The sequence below is a fragment of the Glossina fuscipes genome, unplaced genomic scaffold (genome assembly GCF_014805625.2).
Source record: "Glossina fuscipes isolate IAEA_lab_2018 unplaced genomic scaffold, Yale_Gfus_2 59, whole genome shotgun sequence".
Classification (NCBI taxonomy): Eukaryota; Metazoa; Arthropoda; class Insecta; order Diptera; family Glossinidae; genus Glossina; species Glossina fuscipes.
In genome coordinates, this window is record NW_023998431.1 from 2,040,499 (window position 1) to 2,058,481 (window position 17,983).

A 17,983-nucleotide genomic window follows, 5' to 3' on the forward strand; every position below is an offset into this window, starting at 1 on the left:
GGTACAAGAAGAAAACAAGAAGTAGCGGTGGACAGACATGCTTAGCACATTTTCTAAATCGACCGCTATAATAAAAGATACCTTCTAGGTGTTGCATGCATTCTCGCAAACTAAGTATATCGTTGCTCGCTCAAGTGTAGCGTGTGGGGTATAAAAAAAATTACTGTTATTCGTACGTTCAGATAAAATCAAAAAATATTTTAATATAAAAAATTGTAACCCTAAGAAGTATACCTACCTGTCACTTTGCAAGCTACACTGTCTACATGTTTTTGATCTTATATGGTTTTAAGATCAAAATAAAAAAAAAAAAAAAAAACAGAACTGTTAAGAAGACCAATTTTGACTTCATACTCATACATAAACATATTATATTTATTTAATTTTAATTCATTATTTTTAGACCATTTGCATACTAAGCTGCAAATAAAAAAAGAAAACATTATTATTTTGTTGTCTGCTGTGTGTTCTCTTGTTTTTAATGTTAAAAAGATACCTTTGCTTATTACTATGAAATTAATTTTTTTATATAATATTTTCCATTTCACAATTACATTGAATTATTTTTGTATTTTATGAAATGTGTTACTCTTTTTTGCGTTCAATAATCGATTAAAAAAAAAAAAAAGCACATTTATGGGCGCTTTCAATTCAGATGCTTTTACTAAGAAATATTTTCAGTCACGATATGTACAATTTTATGAGGAACGTATCTAGTGTCTAAAGCAGAGAATAAGTTTATTAGGTATCTTTTACAAAACACAAGTAAAACTAGTATAATCAGGTCAGGCCAACCATTAAATACCGTATACGATTTCATTCGTGATAAAAGATCAAAAATGATATCTTGCTTCCATATGAATGCATACTTTTCATGGTAGCTTGTATATAGGATAGGAAGATCGAAAAAATAGATCAATAGATTGGATCAAACTTCCTACAATCAATTTTTATGTCAAAGAATAAACCAATTTTCATCATAAAATATTGTAACTTAGATTTTTCTGCGATATAAAAGTTTACTTGTCGTAGGAACGTCTATGTAGGAGGGGATTAAAAATATCATTCCATTCTTTTGAAATTTTTCACTTCAATTTATAATACCAAAATACTGTTACTAAACAAATTTTCAAAATTACAATACTTGTATACATAAGGATTTTTGATTAATAATTTTATTAGGACTCATCCCTCAAACGTAAGCTGAAATTGATTTGGAAAATCGTTCTAAATTAGTCGGTATAATAAAGAGTAGACGTATTTTAAGTCCTTTAGGGTGTTCCATGCATCCGCACAAAATTGATATATATGGAAATACGGGCGGTATGGAAATGGAAGACGAAGTTTAATGTGAACACCTATTAGGAATATCAGCGTAATTATATCCCACGCTGCTTACGATTAACTCTCTGTGGATGGATGCAACACTCAAAAGGTCTTGGGATATATCCACATTTTATAATACAGATCGATTCAAAATTACTTACTAAATTGATTTAAGCTTGTCTATCCTCCGGTCCGTCTGCAGCTCACAATTTTTGGAATATTTTGATGAAATTTCGCACACTGATATCTTCCAGCCCAAAGGCGAACGCTATTGAAAATGTTTCGGATCGGATCACACTTTCAACCACGGATCATACATAACACCCCTTCTTTCAAAAAATCGTTAGATGAATAATACCATTAAACGAAGTGGGATATTTAACGGTGGACCGTAGCCGTCCATAATATTTTTACTTCTTTTATAAACAAAGTAATCAGGTGAAGGAAGAAACCAAATCACCGAATAAAACTATTCATGTCTCAAATTATGCTAAGTGACAGTCACTCATATTTCGCACTGGCCTTACTATGCACTAAAATATACTGCATTGATAAATATCCAATATTCTACCTTTATCTATCTATATAATGTATATAAAAAATAGCATTTATATTCAGACATTGACTCACATCAAACCAAGACATTTGTCTCGTCTTTATTTGTTGCATATTACCCGCTAGGATACTGGCAATTAACTTTGCAGTTCCCTAGACTCTGGCCTTTAACTAGGCTGGAAAACGACGCGGATTGATAGAAACGCCAAAATGTTTGTAATATCTCTACGGAAGCTGGCTGTAAACATTAGCTTGCTGTCAAAATTCTTTGTCGTTAAACTGAAATTGAATTACGTGGCCTAAAGAAATTATATGGAAGAATAATTTACATGTTGTGTATGAAGTCGTGAGACATAATCGCTTTCTTGCCTTTATTGTGAGATTTATACAAATTTATTTAAGAAATTTATAAGACTTAAGTATAAAAAGTAAAAAAATTTTGATTAGCTTTAGCTTTATCTGCATATGTATACGAATTGTTGCTTTATTGTTGTTAGTTTTTTTTTTCGTTCTTTTACTTTTTTGAATAAAACAGTTTTCCTTCAATCAATTAAAAAAAGGAACTTACTATTAGAAAAGTGTTTATGTTATACAAAACCAACGCTTAGAGTACTTAAAAAGTTTTTGGTACATTTATGATTCAACAATCAGTGAGAGAATATGATTGAAAAGTTCATTATAAATCATTCGCTAATTTTTCCATCGATATACCAATTGCTTTATGCTATTTGTAACATTTACAAATATGATTAAAAAAAGCTATAAACATACGAAATAATCTAAATAAGATAAACGCTATCTACGGTTCGGACAGTATTTTCCCATATGCCTTTCAATTGACGTATGCATGATTTTGTTTGCAAGAGAAGTCAAAAATCCTTTTACTCGATATAATCACTATATTAAATCATGACTTATACTATTTGCCAGTATTTCACTTAGTACATGTGCTTATAACGCCTTATATTGATACCCTACACATTACTTATGGTTATGGATTTAAATTTAAACGGATGTAAAGGGTGTGAAGATAATGCACTATATTATAGTATAATATAGTATAGTACAACATATACTAGTGCAAAATACACTATACTGTATTACAAAATGTTCTAAGTACTATACCGCAGCATAGTTTATATATTGCACGACAGTATAGTGTGTTTTGTACTAGAATATATTATACTATAACATAGTGTATATATTGTACTACAGACTGTACAGGCCGCACTAGAGTCTCAAATTTGGATGTTCTTCCATATCCATTTTTCGCTAATATACCAAATTTCAAAAAATTGTTAAAAATAGTTCATGAGATGTCTGCAAAAATGTTTTCCTTTTTTTAATATAAACGGAGTAGGCTTTCAAATCCAACTATATCTCAATTGTAATTATTTAACAGAGCTCTGTTAAGTCGTTAACAAAGTTTTGGTAACAGAAATGGTAGGTAACTTTCCTAGTTAAATTCGAATTTAATCTCATACCCTTACGGATGTATGTAAATTATTTATTATATCTTCCGATTCACAATCATTTTCCCAATCAATTAAAGGTTATCTTTTTGTCCGTCTGATGTCTGTCCATGTATTTTTGTGTTCACCTTACAAGTCGCAAATGTTTTAAGACATGTTGACAAAAGTTAATGCTGTGTATGTGTTTTGATCCAGATAAATGGAATGTGAATGAATTGGATCCAACCACTTTTGCAAACGTTACCCAGATAACTCTTCACGTTGAAATAGTCGTTATGTAAAACAAAAATTGCAATTTTCAAAACTTCTCGAGCAAAATTTACTAAGCAATATTATCTCGAAAACGGATGGAAGAAATTTTTTAACACCTCTATCATATAAACGTTCGTACATATATTAAGAGTTTATATGGCAAAAAGATGCAATTTTTAGTTCATAGTAGCAATTTTGATCTAGAAATGGATTGTGACAAATTTGGACCACATAGGTACACTTTTTTGGACCCAACGCCCTGTAAGGACTCCCCCATGAGAAGTATGCTTTTCCAGAGAAATAAAGAACAATATTTATTATGTTATTACGAAAATAACTAAAGGTAAAGTGATATCGAGAGAATTAAAAGTCAATCTTGCTAGACTATAAAGTTTCACTGTGCCTTGATAATTGTAGTCTAATCTTTAATTATATTGCTTAGTTACCACGAAAATTTTATTAAAGACAAATAAAAGCGTTACAGTGGGCCATCGTTTACCATTAAATACCCTACACCACCCTACGGGTATTTGTGCAAAGACTTTTCAAAACGAGGCGTTGTATGGGAAATGGTCCGATCCAAATTGTTTTCAATAATTTTCGTTGTTGGATCAAACCACGTCTGTGGAGTATCAAATTGCATCAAAACACCCCAAAATTGGCGGCCTTTATGTTGAACACAAAAAAAAAAAAAAAAAACCGTAAAGGTGGACAGCCAGGCCTTGATACTGAATCGATCCAAACCAACTAAAGGTGATATGGGGAATAATATTACAATAAAAAAAAACTATTTTATAAGTTTTTGAAGCCACAACTTAGAAAGGAACGGGAAAATTATTATTATTTTTCCCCGTAGTTAAAAGCGTAGGTACCTATTGCGACAACGATTAGAAGAATGTTTTTTTTTTGTATAGAAATTGATTTCATCAGGCGATCGGATGACAACCGTATCTGAGTCCATGTCACTAATTATGCTGCGCTATGCTAATCAAGGCCATATACGCTGTAAAATTACTAGTGATCGATATACTTACATATGGTCTGCAGTTAACGAAAACTCGCCTTTGATCGACAAGTGTTTTCTTTTAAGTGAATCTTAAATGGATGCAATTTGAAATTGCGATATATATAAAATTAATTTTCGAGTTGTTTTTGCCGAGTTCAAAGTTTTTAAGTTTTGACATAAATAGTTTGAGTTTTATGGAACACTTTCTCGGAGAGATATTTTCATTTCATTTTTTGATTTGTTAGTTCTTCGTACTTTGAGTCTATCTGATCTAGATTGTCTTTTGTTTCTTGTCTGGTTTTCTCTAAATGAACGAAAAATAGCGATTTTGAGTGGCATACAATTTGTGTCCCGGGGAATTTTTTTGCGTATTTAAGACAACAATTCAGGTGGTGGAAGATTTCCAATAGGCGAACGTGCCGCATTTAACTTCACGATTTTTCATTGTTGGCAGGGAAATAGAAGATATTTCATTGAAAATAAAAAAAAAAGGTAGAAAATTGTTCAAGCATATTTTAATATCGACTAAGGCACGTGAGATTTGCGATAATGTTGATTTAAAAAGGTGTGCGTAAAAAACTTATTATGGTTACGAGTTTCGCTCTTCTAAAATAGGCCTCATACCATTAGATCGTGGATATTATTTTCAATAGAAATACACTTAAAAATTCTTTTATTTACAATTATATTCCTCAACAATAGGATTATTCATAATTTATTTTGGCAGTACTCTCGACTCAAATGTTCTTGTCCGACTGACTCTGCCTTCCGTAAATATTCTACTTATATTCATTTTAACAAGAATATTCGTGGCTTCATTTTTAATCGGTTAACCTGCTTTTCCGCTAATCTTTTTCGTCGCCCGGCAGCTGCATGTCGCGCTGCGAATGTGCATTTGGTTTTCTCCTCTCTAGAGAATTTATCATTTGGAAAAATTAATTACCCGGAATGTATTTAGGATTTCCGCAACATTATTTTTCAAAAAATCACTATAAAATAAGTTGCTGGTTGTGAACTGCGAAGATATAGTTGAATTTTGATTTCAACTGATCGTGAATTAAAAGCGCTAGAAATATGGCCGTTCTCCAGCTCAAAGATATTAGTTTCGAGAAAAACCCGACTACAATTTTAGCTAATTTTTCAAGTAGTGACTACGCTTGCAAAGGCAACTAGAATTTTCTAAATATCGTATTTGATTATTCAAGGAATAATGAATCATTTAAAGCCAAAAAAAAAAAAGATGGAACAAATCTTAAGCCAACATTATTACTTTAGCTAGAAATATTTGATATACGTATTTATATAAAATTAAGCAACAAACTTTCTTGCATTAATATCTGGTATTTACTTGAGGTGTTTACTTGGGCATTCAAGATTCGCTCGACAGGCGAGTGCAGATTTCCTACGGTTTTAGCTTTAAAATGCATTAAATAATTGATATTATATCTATCTATGTGAATATAAGTGTGTGTATATATATATATATATATATATATATATATATATGTGCGTTTACGTGTGTTTATCTGTTCATTAACTAATAAAATCAAATTTAAAAGATTGTTTTGTTATGAGGATTACATCATCATCATCGTCATCATCGTAGTATGATGTTATCGATGTATTTAGATATACGTAACACATATTCATGCAATCATCATCTCTATGTACAAATATAGAAATAAACAACATAAACTATTGCAATCATATTAAACGTGAACAATCAAAATAATTATAAATCAATAAAAAAAGAGCTTTAATAGTGTTGCTGACACCACATCATACCACCCTCGTTAATATTTTAACTTTGCTGTTGCTTTTGTTGTTGCGTATTTCAGATATGTTTCTTGCTATAGTGTTAAAAGGAAAACAATGTTTAATAGTAATCATACGCCTACAGAAACGCTTTAAACATTTATCAACATTAACATTCGCATGCGTACACATATACATACATATATACATACATGTATATATACATGCATATATATGCATTCATACATAGGTATCCGTTCCGTGATTGTTTTATTAAATGTAGCATATAATTATAATTTGTTGTTTTTCCTTTTTTTTTTTTTTTTTTTTTTTTTTTTTTTTTTGAGCAAGAAATAGTGTGAAATGATACATTAGTTGAAGAAATTCTTTGAAATTTTGCTATTATTTTTAAAGTAATCGTTTTGTTTGCGACAGAACATTGAAAGGTGTCAGAATGCTTTAGGTACATATGTGCGTGTGCGTGTATGTGTAGTAACTTCTTTCTTTTGATTTATGTCTCTTTATTGTCAATTATTAAGAATTTGCATATGTAAATGTGTGTCATTGTCACATACATTCGAGTGTCAATGCGCAAACGTGTAATCAATAAATTCCTAAAAACAAAATACCAACAACAACAACAACAATAACAATAACGACAACAACGAAAGCAAATTTTTATGTTGAAGTTATGTATATAAATGTTTGCCTGAGTTTGACAGATAAAACCAATAGTTTATAGAGGAAAAGAACAACAAGAAAGACAGACAAACAGACAGACAGACAGACAGATTGATAGGTAGCCAGACAGACGGATAGACAGACAGACAACCAGATAAACAAACAGAGAGACAAAGAGGAAGGCAGGCAGGCAGGCAGGCAGGCAATGACAAGCATACATACTAATGCCCGTCTTTATTGTCTATCGGTATATGATAATGCCAGAAATTCCCTCATTCTTAACAAACATACAAAAGCCCACATAAGCCATGTGTGAGCGTAATCTAAAAAAAAAAAAAAAATAAATAAATAAATAAATAAAATAACTTTATATACGCAAATATGAACGCATCGGCTGATTAAATTTCTAGGTATGTGTGTGAATAAGTGTGTGCATAGATATTTCTCTATATTAAATAGTTCATGAATTAAGAAAAAATTACACGCATACTATATACAAAGACACTCATGCGCGAATTTAAATGAATGAATAGAGAAAGAAAAAAGAAAAAAATTTTTTTTTTTTTTTTTTTTTGGTTTTTATACAAGTTTTGCATTTCATTCATAAAATTACAAAAGTATGAGACAGACACTCAAAGAACTAACTAAGCAAGTCAGTCAGAAGAGCCAGTCAACGAAGCAGGCAGTCAGCCAGGCAAGCAGACAAGCAAGATGTCCAAGGCTTTTTGCATACATGAATGACTGTCTGTATGAATGAATACTTGGTTGGTTATAAGAAAAAATATTGAAGATAAATTAATTGGATAAATACCGTTGCGCTTGAGGTGATATATTGCCGTAGAGCGATAAATTTTCAACAGAAAAAAATACATTTTTTTTCTAAAGTGTTCACATTCATATTCTAAAGTTGTACTGCCAAGTGATAGTAAAAGAGAAATTCAGTTTACAATCTAATTAGTTGAAATGTTAATTAAATTGAAAAACATTTTATTTCATACCTTCTGTTGCAAAAGTAACGGGAATACATTTCAAATTTTTTTAAATTAGCAGAACTGTAAGTCAGTATTGCGGTAACGTGCAAATCACTGTATAAATTAATTTTTCAAGAAGAGTTTGCTACCACTACCAAACTGGCAAACTGGCTTTCTCTTTAGTGCTGCATTTCTCAATAGATTTCTGATTATTTTAAAAACGATTGGTATCCACTGTACATTTGCAGATCTATGAGTCTAAAAATGACAATGATAAGCAATTAAAATATTGCAAATTTGCCTTGCTTTGTTCGATTACGAACGTCGTTCAAGGAGTAAAACAAAAGGACTTGAAAAATTTCCCCTTAAGCTAGAAGAATACAATTCAGAACGAATCAATTCTCACCTATAATTTTCTTTTATGAGGCGCTTGCATATACTTTTATCATTTTTTCACTTAGAAAAAAAATATATATTGAGAAAAATTGCAGCAATTAATGAAATATTTTCGATCATTTCCTACAACTTTTCCAATCTCACTGCCAACATGGCGAGCGAATCTTTTGCACTTCTTCAGCATTTCGAAATCGCGTATCAGTCAAGTTCCGCTGTATCGATCTGAACAAGTGGTAATCAGGAGGTGCCATGTCTCGTGAGTAGGACCGGGTGCGGCAGCGCTTTCCATTCAAGCTGCAACAGTATTTTCTTGGCAACTTCTGCAACATGTGACCGAGTATTGCCATCCAAAAGGATGACTTTGCCTCTGCTAACCGCAATTGCTGGTATTTTTAGCAACAATACATCGTTCAATTTGTTGACGATAGGCATTTGCGGTAAGAGTTTCACTCGTCTTTAGTAGCTCCTAATACACTATACCTTGCTGATCCCATCACGTGCACAGAAATACTTGGTAGGTGTAAATGTTCCGCTTCGGTGCCGATGTGTATGGCTCCCGCGGACTAACTCATGACTTTTCGCGCTTGGGGCTGTCGCAATAGATCTACTTCTCATCGCCCCGGCACTGTACGCCACAGGAAACTCTTCTTTTTTCTGGCAGGGAATGAAACCGCGGTGTTGAAACGGTTCAAAATGGCATTTTTAATGGCATTCGTATGGTAGCCATTTTCCTTCATGTAAATGTCGACAAACAGTTGATTCTTCAATTGCTAAGCTCGAAGGCTTTACAAAAGGTTTTTATGGACTAAGTTGTTCGAAGGCTTTTTAAAGGTTTGAGTTGGGTTTTCGTTCAATAGGTGTTGCAGTTCATTGTCTTCGAACTTTTTTGGTTATCTGGACCGTTCTTTGTCAATGAACACTTTTAAACCGTTCAAATCAAAATTAACAATTGAGATATGAAAGAGCAGTACCACCATAATCTTCCAAAAGTCTGTGATGTCTTCGGTAGTAGATTTCTTCAAATTAAATAACAAAAGTAATGATTGCCGAGAATACAATTTTCAGCGCTCCTTGGAAGGAAGGTCAAACTCGTCGAATTTAACCTTTGCGTACATTGGTACTATGCATTACTTTATCGTTTTCATCCATAGATATCAAAATGACGATCAAAATACATGCACGCAGTTTTTATATATTAACGTACAAAAGACGAAAGACGTCGAAGCCATCTCGTTTCAAGTGATCCTAATTTTGTTAATTTTTGGACGAAAGCTCCTCCTGATCAATAACAGGGGCTTGCCACTTAGAGTGAGATAACTTCCACATAACAAATAACAAATCAAATAGAATTTTTAAGAAAGGGTTTAAAGCGATTCTACAAAGCGTATTTAAAAAGTGTTTTAATATAATGATGACTAAGTGTATCGCTTAAAAGCTATATGATTTAAATCAGTTTTACCCTAATTTTAATTGCGGTTAGTAATTAGGCCATGTTGGTGTAAACACTTCTTAAATTATTCGCTTAGATATTTCCAGACAGCCGAAGCAATGAAAATTTACCATTTATGATGGGGGAAGAGGAACAGGTAAGGAGTTGACGCAGCCTAGTAAGCGTATGCTACGTCCAAGTTTTACACCAAATACGGTCTACCGCACTGAGATTTGAGCCAGCGAAAGTTGACTTGATAGTCCCGACTACTATTTATCTATGGCTGAAGTTGTAGCTAACTGTATTATAGTAAGCGCAATTTTTCAGTCCCAAGTCTGCAAAACATAATTTTCCGAATTTTCTTTGAATTTCATAGTACGATTTTTGTGCAGAGATTTTACGAATCATGGTTATGTAGATCGGAAAAGCTCATTATGAAAGCGTCAGTACCAACTGCAGACACATTTGCCTAATAAAAAGATGACGAAATTAGAAGAGCTATTGATGCAATTCGAATCTGCGTTATCCGCCATAAGAGATTTATTTACATAAGAAATTTATCTACACAATGGAGCCATAATCTTACGTAGGGACATTTGCAATGGATATGGGTCGGAGGTACGCTTGTATTATTAAATCGACGTAAATATGCAATAGGTGGGCAAAAGATTACAGCGCAAACACGTTAATTGTTAGTAAATGGTATTATTATATAAATGTTAATTCAGATGTGACATCGACTAGATAGAGGTCTCAAATGGGGTTTGATTTGATAGCATATAAATAGTCCTATAAGGAGATATAGCATAAATTAAATGTTAAGCTTTCAATCGTCACCGTCACTACTCGAAGGAGTTACAATATGTATGGGATTGTTATGCTGCGGCTTCTTCGATACTTCCGCACACTTATGTATTTCATGCACTGTTGCAGCTATGCATGCGTTTTTCAAAGCCTAAAGCAATTCTTTCAAAAACTTTGTAAAATACAATCAACGATAAAATCAAAAAATTAAAATAACTAAAATAAAAAAATTATATCGTGACTTGCAATCATACATTGATCACACTTCAAAAAGCAAAAACACACAGAAATGTTTTCCTTACGAAGCGTTTTATCTGTTTTTTTTGCTTTGCTGCTGCCTTCCAAAAGTTTAAAGACAACGAGCACAACATAACCATAGCAAACCAGTCATAGCGTAAAATAAATTTTACCATCAAAAATCCTTAAGGCAATTATATCAAAGAAAATAATAATTTTGACAGTCATGTTGAAGATGTGAGGCCAAGACAGCAGTAGCTTAGTAGTTTTAGATTTATGGTCTCTTATGGTAGCTACAAGTTTATGTGTATATGCTGTTGTTGTTGTTGTTGTTGTTGTTGTTGTTAGCTAGCTCAATCTATTATATGATTGCGGCGCCAATAATTGCTGCGAGAAATTGAACTGATCTGTTAACTGAAGGCATCTATCCAATCCAATCCAATCCAATCCAATCCAATCCAATAAAATCCAATCGAACTCATCCAATCGTAAAAGTTGTTTTCAAATGTATCATATTTCATGTATACCGAGCGTGAGGGATTTATTTCTAATCGTTTTCATCGTTTCCAATCGATTTATTAATGTCATAAATCGAACATAATATATTCATTTCATCCATTCATTTCAATGTATTTGTATTGAATTTATTTAATTGAAAAAAAAAAAAAAAAAAACAATTCCATTAGAAAATTTCACATTCAATTAATTTTGCGTCTCTTGAAAATGTTAATCGATTAAGAGGAAATTTGCTTTTAAAGTTTTTGTGAATTTTCAGCGAACAGTAAGATGTGGGTATTGCATGAGGTGCCAGATTTAAAACGATACGTTACACACACTCATCATCGATATTTGTATGATCGACATCTCTCGATGGCATATCAATCTTTATAACGTCTACATTTGTAACAATGGCAATCCCATACGCACTCTCATATTCTTGGATAGTATGAACAATAGGACCAATTCAGTGATGATTTGCATGTCCGTTGATAACATGTTCACGTTATCGAAAGTTTATCGTAAATAATATAATCGATCTTAAATTTTTATTTAACATTTTTCTTTTCATAAGTTTTGTCCAAAAAATGATGTCAATTGATCAATAAGTTAAGCTGTTTACAATTCATCAAACATCCAAGAAACACATATCACACATTAGCAACAATTTATGTGATAAAGGCTTTATTACAATGTAATGCTTGCGGCTTTTATACGTTCGGTTATAATATATCGGAAAAATACTTTACACTTACATGGAACGTAACGTTGGAAATGTTGTCTTGCATTTTATATGGAAGTTTTACACAACAAAACAAACAAGAAAGAATCTATGCGACTTACGGGTCTAAGTTACATATAACATCACACAACATTTGTGACCTCATGAAGACCTGATCTAGCTTAAGTTATTGCAAATTATGCGTACATAGGAAGGAAATTAAAACACTGGTAAAACATTCATTACATTTTTGTAAGCAAAAAAAAAATAAAAAAGCGAAAGTGACCCGAATCAAGACATATTTGCTGTGAGAACTTTCACTTATTTATCTCTATTGATAGCTTTTGTGATCAAGCAGTCAAAATACAGAATCGTCTTAATTTTTGTACCCTACTACCCTACTATTACATTCAGAGAAAATTATTGCGAACACCATATCAAGATCAGTACTTACACTTATTCTATGTATGCCTGTTTGATCGGTTGTCGGATACTAGCATTGTCGCAGCCTTAACAATTGTCATAGATTAAGTCCAAATTAAACTAAAATATTACGAGAAAAGAATCGAAACTTTCAAAACATTTTCCCCAATAACCTAAAGCGAATAAAGATCAGAATGTTTTTTCTCTGGATTTCAAAGAATGCTCTGCGCACGAATATAGTCTCTATCGACTAATTTATTTAGGGCCTGAAAAGAAAAGAAAATTTACAAGTTTTCAAGTTTCACCATCTCTTTAATGGTGCGGACGATCTTATAGGCAACATTTGTGTTCACTTATTCGACGCATTATCGATTTGAAAGCCCCCTAACCCTGATGGCCACTTGCATAGTTGGAAGTTACAATTTAGTGTTTTAGTTAGATTAATGTCTTGTCATTTTTCAAGATTTTAAAGACAATGAAGAGGTATTAATTTATATAAGATAACAACTCTGAAGAACTTTTAGAGGTTCTCGCGTAAATTAAACCTTGCGAGAAATATATTAACTCGTATGAATTATTTTATGTTTCACTTGCTAGAAATCCAAAATGAACGGATCAGATCATTATATACTCGGTTTAACATTTGGTAGAATCTGACCATTGACTACGGCTTAAATTTCAACCGTCCATATAACTCACCATAAATTATTGTAGAAAAAGCGAAGAAGAAAATTGCGTTTTTTCAATACACTTCGATATCGAAGGATCAGGGAAGATCCGGTTTGTCAAGACGTTTGCAAGGAACAGAAGGGAGCTCTAGAGAAAATCTCGTAGGCAGATTGGTATTAAAAAAATAGGCCAAGCCTGTCAAAGGACACGATTACAGAAACACTTCTGCTTTTCAAAAGGAAAAAAAGGGGCTTTTTGCTCATTGCTCAGAGACTGCAGCGGATAAACCTATAAAAATTCCTATGTATATTCTGTCGATATCTGTATAAAAATAAAAAACGTTGGCTGCGCCTATCCAATATGATGGTGTATGTGTATGTTTTTGTCAAAACTTTTATAATGCTCAGAAACTCTATACATTCTTGATCAGAGTGAAACTGAGAATGCTTGTAAACATCCGTCCGTCTGTTCGTCTGTTAATTTGTCCGTCGGTCCAATTATGTAGTATATGTAGCAAGCGTTCTCGCCTTCACGAAAATGAAGATATCGCTTTAAATTTGCAAAAGAATTTGTAAATGTCCCGAACCGGTCAACGGATACACCTACACTCCCCCATGCTTACACAACAAAAACTGTGAACATCTTCGCTTTGCTTGCTTTTTGCTTGTTATCCTTAAATTCCAACAGATACGCGATATAAGTTTCCACTTTTACTCTAAAAAATAGAAAAAATTCCGCCACGCCTATCCTATGCTACAGAGCATGAAAATTGAGTTTTAACCGATTTTTAGCTTTTTTTTCGTTATTGGTGACGGGCATGAAAGATTTGGTCACACACAAATGTAATCTTCTCACTTATTTACATTCGAAAGAAAATTCGATACGAAAATATATTTAATGAAAGTTTTCCGCTAAAATTCATTTTTATTTTTTATGTTCCAGATATTACTTGCTTTGGTTAAGACTATCCATAAGTGTCATCAATTAAATCATGGCTTTAATTGACTGACTGAATAGTCTATATTAACCAGTTGTCTATTTTGAGTTATGCACGTTGAGAAGGGTTTTATCGCGTATTTAGTACCACTTGACCCTGGAACATTAGCTGCACTCAATACTTTTTATGGGCTATGTCAAGGGTAATTTTTGTCGTCACACAAAAACGGAATCATACTCATGGCATAGAAAACATCCAGAAATTCAATAGTAGGACACGGCTCACTATTAAATTTTTTACAGTATTTCGCTTAATACAGTTATCCATATAAAGACTTTTCAAAAGAGGGCTTTATATGGGAAGCGGTTAAAAAAGGTGGTCCGATCCGAACCATCCAAAATATGCTGATTTCAAAAAGTGCGACCCACAGTTTTAAAAAAAAAAAAAAAAAAAAAAAAAACGAGACGAACAGACGAATAGACAAGCTTTGATTGATTCAGAAAGTGATTCTGAATAGAAAATAAAACAAACGTGGGTGTCTCTCAACTCCTTCTGAGTGTTGCATATATTCGCAAAAGCCTAACACAAAAAATAATTAGATATTAAAAAAAAAAAAAAAAAAAAAAATCGATCGAGCAAAAATTAGCCCTAACTGCGTACCAAACAGCAGTTATAGATATTTAATTTTACACAAATATATATATATATATAAGTGTATGCAACGTATTGCATAAATCGTCGTCAAAAATTTTATAATGAAAGCGAAATCATATGAATTACTTAACGCACAATAAGAGAACAATCGATTCGATGGCGTTTTTTTATTTTAATTTGAAATACTTTTTAATGAAATCAATCGAAATCGCTACACTAACGTAAATTATGACAAATGACATTTATGCTTTGATTAAAATATGCATTTATAATATTGTAAAGAATAAATTGGACAATTAATTAAGGAAGACTTATGACTTTTCTACATATACATATATATATATATATATATATATTTATTTTTATGATTATTGTTGTTGTTAACACCCAGTAGTATTATGCTAATGACTGTTTAGTTTATTTATTTAAATGGCTCTTAATAGTTATCATCAGCGTTTCATTTATAAAACTTCATTGTTTATTTTAATAAATTCTTGAAATTAATTTAAATCAAAAATTGTTTATTTATTTATTTTTTTTTTTGTATTATTTTCAGATTCTATCGCAAGGAAATTTGTTATTGTTTTTGCCGATCAATACAGAACGTGATGTCCACATTGCCATGTCAAAAATATTTTTCAAAATACAAAAACTTATGGACAATGGTTAAATAATACCTTTAAAGAATTTACATTCAATTTTGTTTAAAAAAAAAAAAAAAAAAAAAAAAAGGAATCCAAATATAAATTAAAAAAATTAAATGAAAAGAAAAATAAATATCTTGCGATTTGTCTTTCATATCAAATAAATTAAAATAAGTAATAAAAACAATGGAACTTCAGGCACAAGTGAATTTATTAATATGCCTTCTAATAAGTGCCTGGCAAGCGAATGGCGATGAGAGATTATTTGGTAAGTTGCTTACTACGCATCGGAGATATGCATAAGAAAAATTACGTGCGGCTCAAAATGAAATTTTGTACATTTTTTTATACCAATCACCGAGGGATGCGAAGGTTTGAGAAGGATTTCGATTTGCCATTCCGTTTAGTACATGTAGGAGGACAATCTATAAAACATTTATATTTTAAATCGATCTTCACTATCTTCAATCCGTGCGTCTGTCTGCCCGTCCGTTCATTTCCATGGCTCTATGATACCGCCTGCCATTGAAAGGCTGGCGGTAGCAAAATTTGTGATGATGGCAAAGTGAACATTCGCGTATCTAGTTACTTACTTACTTTGCAATCCCAACCAGTTATTGCTCTAAAGTCTCAAACAAACAACTCTCCGAGACCATTCACAAACCAAAAATGCTTCCATTTGATTACCTAACACCTAATGCCCTTCAACGGTTCACTCTAAAGCGAGTATAACTTTCTTTGTCATTCGATGTTCATTTCACAATCTACTAATTCGACGGTATGGCATCCGTTTCGACTTTTTCTTTCTACGAAAATGTGATATATATTTGGATATTTATTGCGTTCAATTGGTTCAATTGGGAAATTCCCATACTCACGAGCATTGGTGCGGGTCAGCCGATTATTGCCGCTTTGCTTGCTGGTACTGTAGAATTATCGAAAGAATATACTCTACATGTGCAGAAATTGTCATCGTAATATTTGTTGTAGATTATTATAAGGAAGAAGGGAAAAACCCAATTCTCAGTTTATGCCATATTTTAGGCGTGTCCTTTGAATGACTCAGCAAACATTTTGAATATGAATCTGCTTGCAAGAGTTCTGAAGCTTCCTTCTAGTTGTTGCAAACGTTTTTACCGAGTGGGTATATCATAGATCACCTAACGAGATCATGCAACGAAGATAACATGTTGAGATCAACTTTGCAATGTCGCCTTGAAATAGGCCGTCGGCACAAGTCAGTATGGTTAACTTATAAATTTCGTGGCTATTATAAGACTAGTTTCAAGAACTTTTAATGAATAATTTGAAACGCATAGAAGAGATCATTTTAAGGTTTAACAAAAATATTCGGCAAAATTCCTACTATATATCTTCCTTAATTTATATACCAGTTTTGCCGTATTTTGTCGTTTACATTTAGACAATCGACCTACACCATTTACGATCTGGGGTTTGTTAGCTTCGTACAGGTGTACGTAACACCTAGAACGGATCAATCTTTTATTATACCAATCGATTCATAATAGTTTTCTTAGATCGATTCAAGCTTGTCTGTCTGTCTGGCCATGTATTGTTGTGTTCAACCTACAGGTCGCAATTTTAGAGATATTTTGCAGAAATTCGATACGTTCACATATTTTGATCTAAAGGTGCGAACGCTATTGAAGGTGGTTCGGTTTCGATTTTTTAAGATTACCTGTTTGTCAAATGTTTGTTCATGTACTTTTGCAGTCAATCTCTAGGTATAGTTTTTGATTTATTGTAACAAGAATTGTATTGGTTCAAGAACGAACGCTATTGAAAATGGCCGGGATCGGATACTCTATATCACTTCGCTTACCACAGTTATTCATTAATTATGATAATAATACATCAAAAATTACGCATTATTTTCATGAAAGTCCGTTTATTGGAAAACGTCCCGTCTGTCGAATTTAATTTACTCCCTTAACCAAAAAAAAAAAAGCGGAAATCGATAATAACTCATGCTTATAAAGCAGTGAAAGCGTACTTCTTAAATTTTATTATGACAAGAAAATATTCGTTTATTATGCACGATTAAATTATTGCCGTCTAGCTGAAGTAAATATTGCTAATAATGTTTGCTACGTTTTCACTTTATGCTAAAAGAAATAAAATTCCAAATTACTATCGACCCGACCCGTCTGTCCTCTCCCAATGCATATTGATATACAAAGTAATTGCATTTAATTAATAAATATTAAATTCATTTTTTTCCCTCTCTTACGGCTTACGGTGTCACCATGTTAATGAATATTTTTTCATCATTTTCGCCTGCGGCTTATAAATGATTTCAATTAACGCATATGTTAACATGGGTGGTAATTCAATTTTCATGCTTATTTCTTGTTTTTGTATATATATATATATATTTTTTTTTTTCAATCTCTTCTATGGGTGATTTTTTCTCCCTCAAAACAATTTTCTTTTATGCTTTCGTAATTTGCATTTTTGTCGCTGTTAATTTATGACACTTATAAAGTGCTATACTCTTGCTATTGTTGTTGTTATTGTTTTTGCTGCTGCTAT

At 32.3% G+C, this 17,983-nt stretch overlaps 2 protein-coding genes across 4 annotated transcripts in view; both read left to right on the forward strand.

Moving 5' to 3' along the window:
- Nucleotides 1-15,521, forward strand: part of LOC119637296 (zinc finger protein 33B-like) — a 33,305-nt gene extending 17,784 nt beyond the window's left edge. Inside the window, exon 4 of the transcript XR_005247236.1 lies at nucleotides 15,343-15,521. The gene's annotated coding sequence lies outside the window, so the exon portion shown is untranslated. The remainder of the gene's footprint in view (nucleotides 1-15,342) is intronic.
- Nucleotides 15,522-15,548: 27 nt separating this feature from the next.
- LOC119637297 (A disintegrin and metalloproteinase with thrombospondin motifs 7) overlaps nucleotides 15,549-17,983 on the forward strand; it is a 39,656-nt gene continuing 37,221 nt past the window's right edge. For all 3 annotated transcript variants that reach the window (XM_038033234.1, XM_038033235.1, XM_038033233.1), the window contains exon 1: nucleotides 15,549-15,698. In XM_038033234.1, coding sequence (XP_037889162.1) covers nucleotides 15,617-15,698 — 82 coding nt within the window. In that variant the 5' untranslated portion in view covers nucleotides 15,549-15,616. The remainder of the gene's footprint in view (nucleotides 15,699-17,983) is intronic.